The sequence below is a fragment of the Sminthopsis crassicaudata genome, chromosome 2 (assembly GCF_048593235.1).
Source record: "Sminthopsis crassicaudata isolate SCR6 chromosome 2, ASM4859323v1, whole genome shotgun sequence".
Taxonomy (NCBI): Eukaryota; Metazoa; Chordata; class Mammalia; order Dasyuromorphia; family Dasyuridae; genus Sminthopsis; species Sminthopsis crassicaudata.
In genome coordinates, this window is record NC_133618.1 from 398,500,241 (window position 1) to 398,513,978 (window position 13,738).

Here is a 13,738-nt window from a genome sequence, read left to right on the forward strand (position 1 = left end):
TTGAATATGCCAGAAGAAAAGGAATGGAAAGTAAATGTAGATCTTGGTAGAATTAAAAGTCTTTTGGTTCTTGCTGTGTTTTCTGAAATCAATGTGTCAGCTTAACTTAAATTTCATTTTAGGATACAGATGTGAAATGGATAACTTATATCTGTGAATATTTGGGTTCCTTTATACTAGGAACTGTAAAGATTATAATCTGATAATTGTATAAATATGTATACATATGTTGGATTTAACATATACTTTAACATATTTAACATGTATTGAACTACCTACCATCTATAGGAGGGGGTGGGGAGAAGAAGGGAAAAGTGGGAACAGAAAGTTTTGCAAGGGTCAATGTTGAAAAATTAGCTGTGCATATATTTTGTAAATAAAAAGCTGTAATAAAAAATTTAATTAAGAAAAATTATAATCTGATAATGTTGTCTTGAGATCACAGTAAACATTTTTTATAGCATTCTTAAAAGAAAAGTTGGGAATTGTTGTTTTTCCTGAAATTGACTTAAGTTATTTATTCTTTCATCTTCATCCATTGCATTGGAATTATGGTTGACTATAGAAACAATACTTGACTGCTAATATTTTATTTGTTCTGATAATTGAGACCTTTGTTGCCATGAATTAGGTAAAATTATTAAACGTATTAACATGTTTTGTTAATGATGACAAAAAAATATACTCTAAATTAAAACAACATTTTATCCACTTGGTCACTAAACTAGTTAATTTTTTTTGACTCCTAGAGTTATTGAATTTTTGAATTGGAATAGATCTTAAATGTTGCCTAGCCTAAATTTTCACAATGAAGAAATCAAAGCTATCAATTTCAGAAAAGATTGGAAAGACATGAACTGATGCTGAGTGAAGTGAACAGAACCTAGAAAGATTATGTGATAATCAGCTATGATAGAATCAGCTTTTCTCAGCAATGTGATGAACCAAGACAGTTCCCATAGACTTGGAATGCAAAACACCATCCACATACCAAGAGAGGACTATGGAGACTGAATGTAGATCAAAGCATAGTTTCATCTTTTTTGTTTGTTTGTTTTTTCTTTCAAGTTTTTTTTTCCCCTTTTGGTTTGATTTTTCTTGCACAACATGACAAATATGGAAATACGTTTAAAAAGATTATACATGTTTAACAATTTATGTCAGATTGCTTGTTGTCTAGGGGAGGAGAGAGGTAAGGAAAGAGAAAAAATTTGGAACACAAAATCTTTTTTTTATTATTTAAATTTTACTTTTTTATTATAGTATTTTATTTTTCAAAATACTTACAAAGATAGTTTTCAGCATTCACCTTTGCAAAATCTTGTGTTCCAAATTTTTCTCCTTTTCTCTTCCCCTCTCCAATTCTCCCTATCTATTCTCTCTTCACACTTTGACAAAAAAACATTTATAGTAGCTCTTTTTGTGGTGGCAAAAAATTAAAAATTGAGAGAATGGTCTCCAATTGGAGAATAGCTAAAAAAGTTGTATACATGATTGTGATGGAATATTGCTGTGCTCTAAGAAATAATGAGCAGATTTTAGGAAAACCTTCAGATTTATCTGAACTGATATAAAATTAGCACATTTAGGGTGGAATGAAAGTTGATTGGACATAGATCTTTAATCTAATGCTTACTACTTTGTGACATCAGACAGATCACTTTATTTTCTAGGACCTCCACTTTCTTATCTGCAAAATGAAAGCGTTGGGCTAGTTCCCCTCTGAGGTCCCTTCAAGGTTTATATCTGTGATTCTGTGACCTCCTCTTCAGTGGCTCCTTGAGGTTTAGTCAGTAAAATCCTAAGGCTTTGTTCAAAACCTAGTAATTTCCTACTTGGGTTTAAGGCTTTATGGAATATAAAGATTTTAAACTGCATCCCAACAGGTAATGATAGCTCACATTTACCTAACACTTGGCAGTTTACAAAGTGCTTTCTTCCTAACTACCAAGTGAAATAGGTAGAGGATTCATAAGATTTTAGCAGGTTGAGGTGGGAACAGAAGAATAATTATTTTAGGATAGACTCTAGAAGCCATTAAGTCTAAGTCCTCATTTTACAGATGAGTAAAGTGATGCACAAAGAGATTAATTAAATAACTGGCCCAATATCATACAGCTTATAGCATCCCTGACAGGATTGGGACTCAGCTATTTTAGAGTACCAGCACTTTTTTTCACTATCCCAAGCTGATTAGGAGTGGGACTGTATACATGTACACACACACACACACACACACACACACACACACACACACACGAGCACGCCAAAACACTGAGACAAAAATCTGCATGGAAACTATATGTAGTTCAGTGTGGCTGAGCAGGGATTATATGGTAGTGGGTACTATGAGGTATAGTTGGAAAGGAGAGGTGGAGTAAGCTTGTGGAGGGTCCTTGAATCACTTTTGTTATCTCCTTAACTGTGGATGTTCTCTAGGCTGTACTAGACCACCTTTTCTCTCTACACTTTCTTGGTGATTTCATCAGCTTTTGTGGGTTTAATTATCACCTCTTTGTAGATGACTCAATGAATCTATGTATCTAACTTTGATTTCTCTCCATAGCTTCAGTCTTGATTCACCTGCTTGTGTGTTAAACTAGATATCCTAGATACATATCCAAAATAACCTATTATTTTTCTTTGCAAACCCAACAAACTATACAATTTTTATCAAAGGCACCACCATTCTTTCCATCTTTCAGGTTGCAACCTTATTAACAGCAACCCCTCTTTCTGTGTATGTAATTGGTTGTCAAATCTTTCCATTTCCACTTTAACCACATCTCTCATGTCTGATAGCTTCTGTCTACTCGTGTTGCCACTACTTTAGCTCAGACCCTCATAATCTCTCACCTCAACTATTGAAATGATTTTCTGATTGGTCCCCCTGCCTTAAGTTTCTCCCTACTGTTATCTATCTTACGTATAGCTGATAGTGATTTTCCTCTCCCATGCTTGGAATATACTTCCTCCTCATATTTACTTCATAGAATCCCTCATTTGCTTCAAAATGTATCTTAATGACTGTCTTCTACAAAATGCCTTTCCTGTTTTCCCCAACTGCTAGTGATCTCTAACTACCTTGTATTTATATATATATATATATATATATATATATATATATATATATACACACACACATTATATTTACTCTTAGAGTGTAGCTATTTGTGTTTTTTTTTTTAATTTATATCCCAAAGGCTAGTCTAATACATGAAACCCAGATAGTACTTTACAAATTTTAAAATTAAAACTTCCACATTTTCATTTTATAATGTTGTTTGTCCTTTGGTACAGTGAACATACATTTCTTTGCAAAATTTCTCAGAACTTTCAAGTTATTTTATTACCTCCTATCTTACTCTCCCAGTATGAAATTCCTTTTAACCTTTATGAAAATGAGTGACAATTATTAGTAAATCTGTAGGTCTCTTAAATCTGATTAGTTTGATGCTGTTGCAAAGAGCAAGGGACAACAGAAAAAAATATTTTTGTAATGGCAAACTCAACCATATTCCTGTATTCTCTCTCTTAATAGATGTGCTAACTGTTTTGACTGTCCTGGCTGTATGCATACTCTTTCTACTCGAGCTACAAGCATTCCCACACAGCTTCCTGATGACCCAGCCAAGACCACCATGAAGAAAGCCTATTATTTGGCTTGTGGGTTTTGTCGTTGGACATCTAGAGATGTGGGCATGGCAGACAAATCTGTTGGTGAGTGAGACTAAGTTTAATATGAAATGTCAAGAAATGTTATAAAGCTTTCTTTGTCCAGCAAATAATTCCTGACTAGAAATAACTTTCTAAACAGAAAGTATTCTGAATTTTGTCATTATCATTATCTTTAATATGTTCAAACTAAGTTTTAGAACCACAATATACAGCTTGAGAGCAAATAGTTTAACTACTAAATTTTTTGAAGTGTTACAGAAATATTCTATTAATATATATGCGGGTCCATAATAGGAGCATAATATATGTTGAATATCCTAGTTGAAATTAATATTGACTTAGGTAATGTTGTTCAGTCATTTTTCAGGCATGATTTTTCATAAGATCATTTGGGGTTTTCATGGCAAAGATACTGGAGGGGTTTATCATTCCCTTCTCCAGCTCATGTTATAGATGTTATAGATGAGGAAACTGAGGCAGCTAGAGTTAAGTGACTTGCCCAGAGTCATCTTTTGTCCTTCATTCTAGAAGAAAATAATGACATCAGGGAATTGATGTCATGACATGTCAGTGAATTGGACTTAAATGAGGCTCATACTGCTAATAAGTATCTGAGGCTAAATTTGAACTCAGAAGTTCAATCTTGATTCTAGGCCCAGCAGTCTATCTAGTACACCAATATAGGTAAAAGCTTCTACAAATTCTTGAAATTTGAACTTATGTGTATTCGATTTTTTTTTTTTAAAGTTGGTCCAGTCTCTAAGGTAAGTTTAATATTTGATTCTTTTATATGGGTGTGTTTTTGTGTTTAGTAAGCTATTCTTCTATATGTACATCTATATGAATAGATAAGTTGTAAGCCTTAACTTTATTGTTTCAGAATAGAGAGAAGCTGAATTTTTCTAGAATCTGTTCCACATCTTGATTAGTCTCATTTAACTTCAGAGTATTAAATTGATAGACAATTTGATTTTAGCAAATTCTTGAATTATTATTTCACGTAAGCATCGTGTCTATACTACCTATACTAAGATCATTTATTTCTATTCTAATCACCCCTCTCCTTTCTTCTTTTCTTTTTCTACTTTTGTTGTTCTCAACTACATGCTTTCAAGTTATTCTCCTAGCTTTTTTAATGAATTTGATACCTGGCTTTCAATGTTCCTCTCTGTCCCATCCCATCCAGTTCAGTTATTGCCCAGCTTATTCTACTGTGCTCTTTGTACCTATCCACAATATCCTCCCTCATGTCTTTGAATTTTTCAATTAAAATTCCTTCTGATTTTTCATTTTAATAGAAATCTTAAGCTGTTAATCCCTTGCAACTATCTTTTTTTAAAATTATAACTTTTTATTTACAAGATATATGCATAGGTAATTTTTCAGCATTGACAGTTGCAAAATCTTTTGTTCCAATTTTTCCCCTCCTTCCTCCCTCCCCTCCCCCAGATGAAAGGTAGACCAATACATGTTAAATATGTTAAAGTATATGTTAAATACAATATATGTATACATGACCATATAGTTATTTTGCTGCACAAAAAAGAATCAGACTTTGAAATAGTGTACAATTAACCTGTGAAGGAAATAAAAAATACAGGTGGACAAAAATAGAGGGATTGGGAATTCTGTGTAGTGGTTCACACTCATCTCCCAGAGTTCTTTCGCTGGGTATAGCTGGTTCAATTCAGTACTGTTCTGTTGGAGCTGATTTGTTTCATCTCATTGTTGAAGAGGGCCACGTCTCTCAGAATTGATCATCATATAGTATTGTTGTTGAAGTATATAATGACCTCCTGGTCCTGCTCATTTCACTCAATATCAGTTCATGTAAGTCTCTCCAGGCCTTTCTGAAATCATCTTGCTGGTCATTTCTTACAGAACAGTAATATTCCATAATATTCACATACCTCAATTTATTCAGCCATTCTCCAATTGAGGAGTATCCACTAAGTTTCCAGTTTCTGGCCACTATAAAGAGGGCTGCCACAAACATTTTTGTTGGTCACCTCTTTTTTCCATTTTCTCTAGAACTCATAGGGCCAAGAAAAGAAATAAGGATGTTACCTGGTTCTCACTGCCACTTGTAGATCATTTATTCAGCATATCCCTTAATGGCCTTTTCTCCTCCTCTTTCAAAGTTCATTCACTTCATTTATCTTCCTCTGTTCCTTTATTACTGTTATCTATCTACTTCTGGGTCATTCTCTCAGCTTTTTAAATGAATTTAATATCTGGCTTAGAATCTTCCTCTGAGTTCTGTTTCCTGCCATTATCCTTAGAATAATATTGATAACCTCTTTAGTAGCCTTATTTCTTAATTTATTGTCCTCTAATTACCTTTACCTGTACAAAATCTTTAACAAAATATTCTATGCACAATTAGGATCCTTGATGAAGGTTTGAGAACAGAACAGATAGGAGGTTTTTAAAATAATATTCCATAACAGACCATATCTTTACAGACATAATTAATTGAAAACTGTAGAAAATATAAGAAGGCAAAATGCTTCAAGGTGTTTCCTGTATGTATGACTCAATCACACAAGAGTCCTTGAAAGATATAATAAGAGAGATAGCTTTGTTTGATAGCCCTCTGATTATTAATATTAAGTAAACCATAAAATAAGGAGATTATTTTCACCATAAATTTTCTTCTGTCTTGAAGGATTTTTTACATATAAGCAGGTGGAAAAAGAGATTCCCAATAGATAATGTGGCTCTCCAGATGCTTTTGATTGTCAATGTGCTGATTATATCAAGCCCTGGATCAGAATCTCTGCAGAATCAATCCCCAAACAAGCTTATGAATCCTTGACATTCCTAATCATCCAAAGAGTTTGGCCTAAAATGGCAGTATAAAGGAAGCAGTTTAGTTAAACTCTCCCAACACTCCCCTCCAAACTAGTTTAATAATAATTCAAATCAAATGCTGAAGCAGCAGAGGCAACAAAAGGTCAGCCTGAGACAACTTAGGAGATGTCTGTGACAGCAGCATGAGTACCAGCCCAGTCATGTTGGCAACACCAGCCTCGGAGATAGTTATAACAGCAACAGCTTTGGGAGCTCTCGGCCCAGAGATGGTAAAGGGGTTGGACAATTCATCAGAGATTACAGAAGATCTGGAGCTAACATTGGTTGCTGGACCAAACACTATTTGACAACTGTCTTGCCCATTTACAGTTCTGAGTCATAGATCCAGGGTAGAGAACAGTGCTGATAATCAGTCACAAGGGAGTAGGATCCCTGGTCCCAATTACAGGGTAGAGAAGAGCACTAGTACTTGCTGTTGGAGAGAAGAAAGGGTCCTTCCTGAATAAAGATCAAAGAGCAGACGAGGAGAGCAGTGACCACATCTTTCCCAGGAATATACCACTTTGGAAGCAATAAAAACTTGTAGACTCCCCAACCCTGAAAAGAGCAACACAAAAAAGCCTGACACTTCCTCATTCCTAAATAAGCAGAACTCAATTTTAACATAAAATTTAAAGTCAAGAAGTAGGCTGGAAAAATGAACAAATAAAAAAAGAACCTGATCGTAAAAATCTACAGTGGCAGGGAAAACCAGAAGACCCAGAAGACAACAACATGAAAACAATTACAAACAAAGCGTCAAAGGGGAAAAAAATAAGTGCATATTGGACAGAAACCCAACAAGAATTTTTGGAAGTATTTGAGATGAAAGTAATAGAGGAAAATTAGGAAAAGAAAGTCAAAAGAATAGAAAAATAAAATGTGAAATATTTCGTTGGAAAAAGAACTGACTAGCAAAATTGATAAAAGATAATTTAAGAATTATTGAATAACCTGAAAGCCATATCAAAAAAGAGCCTTGACATAATATTTCAAGGTTTTATAAAGGAAAATTACCCCAATATTTTAGATCCAGAGGATAAAATAGAAATTGAGGGAATCTACATATCACCTCCTGAAAGGGATACCAAAATGAAAACTCCCAGTAATACTATAACCAAATTCCAACTTTCTCATGTTAACTAGAACATGGTGCTAATAGCTGTTAAAAAAACAATTCAAATATTGTGAAGTCATATCAGGATCACACAAGATTTAGTAGCTTCTTTCTTAAAAAAAAAAAAAAAAAAAAACAGAGAATTTAGAGTATGATACCAGCCAAGGAGCTAGGATTACAACCAAAAATAACCTTCCCAACAAAAATGCACATAATACATAGAGGTCATATATGTGAGCCATTTATTTTGTGATGTTCTTTTAAAAGGGGAAAAAAGATGGATGCACTGGAAAAAGGGAGAAGGAAGAGGAAAAATGGAAAAAATTATCTTACATAAAAGAAATATAGAAGGAAGAGCTGTAGAGCAGGAAGAATATATATATATATATATATATATATATATATATATGCATACTTCATTGAGTATAGAAATCTATTTTATCTAAGAGGGAAGTATGAGGAGAAGGGGAAAAGAGAAAGAGGAAGGGATAATAAAAGGGAGGGTGGATTAATGGAGGCAATAGTAGGAAACAAAATAGATTTTTGAAAGAGGGACAAGGGAGAGAGAGAAATAAGCACCATAAGAAAATTTTACAGCAGATTTCTCTGATAAAGGCTTCATTTTTCAAATAGAGAACTGAATCAAATTTATAAAAATATAAGCCATTCTCCAATTGATAGCCAAGGAATATGAACAGACAGTAGAAGAAATCAAAGTTATCTGTAATCATATAAAAAATGCTCTAAATCATTATTTATTAGATAAATGCAAGTTAAAACAATATTACACTTATCAGATTGACAAACATAATAGAAAAAATAATGACAGATGTTGGAGAGGATATGGAAAAATAGGTATATTAATGCACTGTTGGGGGAGTTGTGAACTGGTCTAATTGTTGAGGTTGGGAAGGGACCCCAAAAGTTTGGGGTCACAGACTGCTATCACGAGGTATCTCAAAAGAATTTGCAGGCAAATTCCTAGTAAAGGGGCAAAGTTTATTGTAATTGTAACACCATTACAAGTGGTCTGAATTCCAAAAGAAATTAGCAAAATCCTGAGAGGAGACCCCTTTATCCAGCTTTCTATCATTGACATGCTAATTTTATGGCCCAGAGGAGTGGTCTCTGGAATTTGGTTATCATTGACCAATAGATTATCTACCTGACAGTCAGCAATGAACTGGGGAGTAACTCTGGAACTTGGTTCCCACTGACAAGATTATCATTCAGCAATGAATTGAGGAGTGGTCTATTCAGAATCAAATTGATTGTGGGAGTTTCCTGAGGCAGACTTCAAAACCCAAAGAGTTAGGATTTACTGACCCCCCCCTAAAATCAGGGGACCACAAAAATCATTGCTGTATTACATCACATCCATTCTGAAGAACAAAACTGTCTAAGGGGCTAAAAACTTGTGCATATCCTTTGATCCAGCCAAATATTACCAGGTCTGTATCTGAAAGAAACTTTAAAAAAAAAAAAAAAAAAAAAAGGAAAAGGACCTATATGTACAAAAAATATTTACAGCAACTCTGTGGTTGCAGAGAATTGGAAATGAAAGGATGCCCTCAATTGGGGAATGACTCAACAAGTTGGTTCACATGATTGTGATGAAATATTGTTGTGTTATAAGAAATGATGAACAGGGTAATTTCAGAGCTATCTGGGAAGACATGTATAAACTGAGGCAAAATAAAGTGATCAGAATCCAAAGAACATTGTACCCAGTAACAGCAGTATTGTGAGGATAATCAACTGAAAGACTTAGCTACTCTGATTAATACAATGATCCAAGAGAATTGCAAAGATAAAAGAACTCATTACTTTCTACCAGATTAGTGATGAACTGTAGTGAAGTATAATTTTTTTCACTTTCTTTTTCTTTTTTTGGTGATATGGCTCATAAGGAATTGTTTCCATGACTTTGCATGGGTATAATTGATTTATTGCTTACCTTCTCAATGAGTGGGAGAGAAACTGCAGGAAAGAAAAGAATTTGGAACTCAAAAAATATTTGCGTTAAAAATAATAATAATCTTGTTAGAAATTTAAAAAGACTTCATGATGCACACAGGACACTTGTTGTGCAGGTTCTGAACAGATATCTTAGAGATTTCATCTCTTGGTAGATGTTCCATGGACAAACAAGTCAGATGTTCAGCAGTCAGTATCTTGTATTCAAAACAGGCAGAAGAAAGCAGACTAGATTGTCCCTAGGATACTAAAGTATTATAATTAATTTATTAATACATTTAGTATTTTAATGCATTCTTCCCCCCTCCACCCCAGGAACAAAGTCTTTCTAGTTTTTGTTTTTTTCAAACATTGATGTGGCAGTAAGTCAAGGATTGAATGCCCTGGTCTCTAACCAGTTATAGACACAATTAACCAAACTCACTGGAATGGCACAGGCTTAGCAGGAGAGAGGCATGAAGTTTATCCACAAATCATGTAAAGAATTGCTGAGGGATGATGAATTTAAATCCCATCCAATTTGAAGTATGTTCCTATGATCCACGAGAGGTATGACTAGAGAAGGAGATAGCTCAGTCATATAACAGCATTGATGTATAACTGATAGATAACCTATTATGTTTGATTACTATCCTTGCAAAATCAGGAGATCTAAAGGAAGACCTTCGCAATGTCAGGTGGACATTACCATGAAAGACTAAGGAAAAATATGAATAGGAGTAACACAGGATGAGAAGATGTAGATGAATTGTGATTTTGTACCATTATAAGGAATATTTGCATCAATGTTTTGGAGTCCAGCTCCAGTGCATACTAAGAGAGTAGGTATTCATTTGAGGCCAGGTGGAACACATGCTTTGCAGTCTCCATTTATTAATCTGAGTGCCAAGGTTTAAATACCTTTTAGACTAGTGCTACATTTTTACTAGCTACCTTCAGATGATATCCTATACCTTGCAGGATTTATGCACAATCCATACTTTGACATTTCAGTATCCATCTTAACAATCTATACCAAGGTACTTATCAACACAGAATTGTAAATAGCAAAAAGTACTTATCTAAACTGAGTAGTTAACTGCAGAAATTATCATTCTAATACATTTATCTCAAGTATATCTTTAATTCATTGTTAAAGGGTAAATAGTATAGTTAAAATGCCTTGTTCCTGTTGCTTGTTTCTCCATCAAGATTATCCTAAATTTTTCAAGTATGTCTTTATAATTCATTGTTAGGGAGATGGTGAGCCTATAGTTTGAATCACTTACCCTAATTGAGAACAGGTCTCACTCAAGTAATATCTAGACTGGACTCTTGCTATTCATAGACTTATTCAATATTGGTCCTCTATATCAATGAAATCCCACACCATTGAAGTATCTTTTTTTTTTTTTTTTTTTTTTTTTTTTTAAGTATCACCAAATTAGCCTTTAAAATAAACCCCTAAAAATACAAAACAAGGTAACCAAATAGTAACCAAATAAGACATAACCCAATAATTAACAAATGACTGACAAGCAAAGATAAAATCTTGGTTCTGTTCCTTCTTTGAAATCTACATAGTACTTTGGATATGGTTTCTTTCATCCTCATCCTTTCTTCCTTGGTTCTGTCTTTTTTTCTCCCTCCTTTCCTTCTCTTCCCTTCTCCTTTCCTTCCTTTTTCCCTTTCCTCCTTTTCTTCCAATGTTCTTCCCTTCTTTTTCTTTTCATTATAATTATAAATAATATAAATATACATATTATTCTTTTGATTTTATTTTACATGTCTTTGTATAAGTGTTTCCATATTGCCATGTATACTTCATATTTTTCTGATTGATAAGGCAGTACGTTTTATTACATTAACAGGTTCTGATTTAGTCAGCCATTTTCTAGTTGTTAGACATACAGGTTGTTTCTTGTTATTTTGTTACCATAAATAGAACATCTATGAATATTTTTCTTTGTACAGCTATTTTTTCTAAGGGTATTTCAGTTTCTTTTGATTCTTGGTGGTGGTGAAGCGGGTTATTGTCCCTTTAAGAAACTGATTTGTAATCCTTTTAGATTGATTTGTGATTCAGATTACTCCCAGCCCCTCCTGGCTGATGCATTATCAGTTCAGGAAGCCTATACCTTTGATTCACAAATCCTGGTCAAAAGCACCTTTTTGAATTCCAGTAGGAGATCCAGGCCTATCCCAGTCCCCACCAGATATGAGCTAACCTGGGCTCTCACAGCCCCCATGGGATCTAAGCCAACTTGGGCCCCTTTATAAAAAGAGCCAAACTAAAATCCTCTTTTTGCAAAGGTTCCAAACATGCCAGCCCTATGCTTGGTACAACAAGGGTCTATGTCCACTGGAATAATGTTTCCAGTGCCATCTTCTCTTTACCCTCACTTGTTTCCTTAACTAGACTTAAACCTTACTTCCAATCCCCATAATAAATCTCTTTTATCAATCTAGGTTTTCAGGTCTGTAAATTCCTTTACAGAGAACTGCTTGCACTGCTAGAAGGGAGTTCCCCAAAACTCCTTACCCTGGCGCCAAATCCCAAGGGATGTAGGGGAGCCAAATGTACCTTGTATCCTGAACCTGCCACTAGACCTTAACTCCCGGACCACCAGAAACCCTAATTTCATTTGGGTACCCCAAATCTAAACCTTATCAGTGGTATATAGAAATGCAGATGATTTATCTACTACGTGATTTCCTTTTAATGATGTTTTTAGAGTAGAAATCTGGCAATAAAATCTGTGGTTCATAAAGTACAATCAGTTTTGTGACTCACTATATATTTACACATTACTCTAAAATCTTTGCATCAATCTGCAGACCCACCAGCAGTGTAGCAGAGTATCTGTTTCCTCAGCTCTACCAACATGATTTGCATTTCTCATTATTTGAGAGTTTGAGCACCTTTTTTTCATATGAGGATTAATGGTTTCTATTTCTTCCTTTTATAAACTGATCTGTTTCTATCCTTTGAACATTGTTTCACAAAAGATATATGTATAATTTATCTTTTCTATATGTGTCAGTTCCTTATAGATTTGAGATGCCAAACTTTTATCTCATTAATTATTGCAGATCTTCATTATATACTTCAATAACATTATATGATGATCAGTTCTGATGGATGTGGCTCTCTTCAACAATGAGATGAACCAAATCAGTTCCAATTGTTCAGTAATGAAGAGAACCAGCTACACCCAGTGAAAGAACTATGGGAAATGAGTGTGGACCACAACATAGCATTTCCACTCCCTCTGTTTTTTGTACATTTGCATTTTTGTTTTCCTTCTCAGGTTATTTTTACCTTATTTCTAAATCCAATTTTTCTTGTGCAGCAAGATAACTGTATAAATATGTATACATATATTGCATTTAACATATACTTTAACATATTTAACATGTATTGGACTACCTGCTATCTAAGGGAAGGGTTGGGAGGAAGGAGGGGAAAAGTTGGAACAGAAGGTTTTGCAAGGATAAATGCTGAAAAATTGCTCATGCATATGCCTTGTAAATAAAAAGCTATAATTTTAAAAAAAAGGAAAAAAAATTATTGTAGATTTTTTCTTTTAATTTTAAAGGTACTGAGGCAGCTAAATGGTGCACTGGATAAAGCATTGGCCCTGAAATCAGGAGGACCTGAGTTCAAATTTGGCCTCAGACACTTAACACTCATTAGGCTGTGTGACCCTAGGCAAGTCACTTAATCCCACTTGCCTCACCAAAAAAAAAAGTTTTGTTTTTGTCAGTTGTTTGTTTTTTTAATTAAAGTTTTTATTTTTAAAAACATATGCATGGACAATTCTTCAATATTAGCCCTTTGCAAAACTTTGTGTTCCAATTTTTCCCCCTTCCCCCAGATGACAAATAATCCAATACATGTTAAACTGTAATGCCAGAGAAACTATTTAATATTTTATTTGAATGTGAGAGATTTACTGAGACCAAATGGATCCATGGTTTGGTCCCAGGGCCTAAAGAGACTATCTTTCCAAGAGTCCAGCAAACAATATGAGTTCTCAATGACATATATGGCTCAGACACAGAGGGTAGACTGAGGCAGGGGTGGAGTCAGAGTGCTGAGGGTGGGAACTAAAGCTCCAATTCTGACAGAAT

At 34.3% G+C, this 13,738-nt stretch overlaps 1 protein-coding gene across 3 annotated transcripts in view; it reads left to right on the forward strand.

Annotated features, from left to right (window-relative positions):
• The window catches only part of DCTN4 (dynactin subunit 4), a 45,744-nt gene that overhangs the window by 9,523 nt on the left and 22,483 nt on the right, over positions 1-13,738 (forward strand). For all 3 annotated transcript variants that reach the window (XM_074291787.1, XM_074291785.1, XM_074291786.1), the window contains exon 3: positions 3,542-3,720. In XM_074291787.1, coding sequence (XP_074147888.1) covers positions 3,542-3,720 — 179 coding nt within the window. The remainder of the gene's footprint in view (positions 1-3,541; positions 3,721-13,738) is intronic.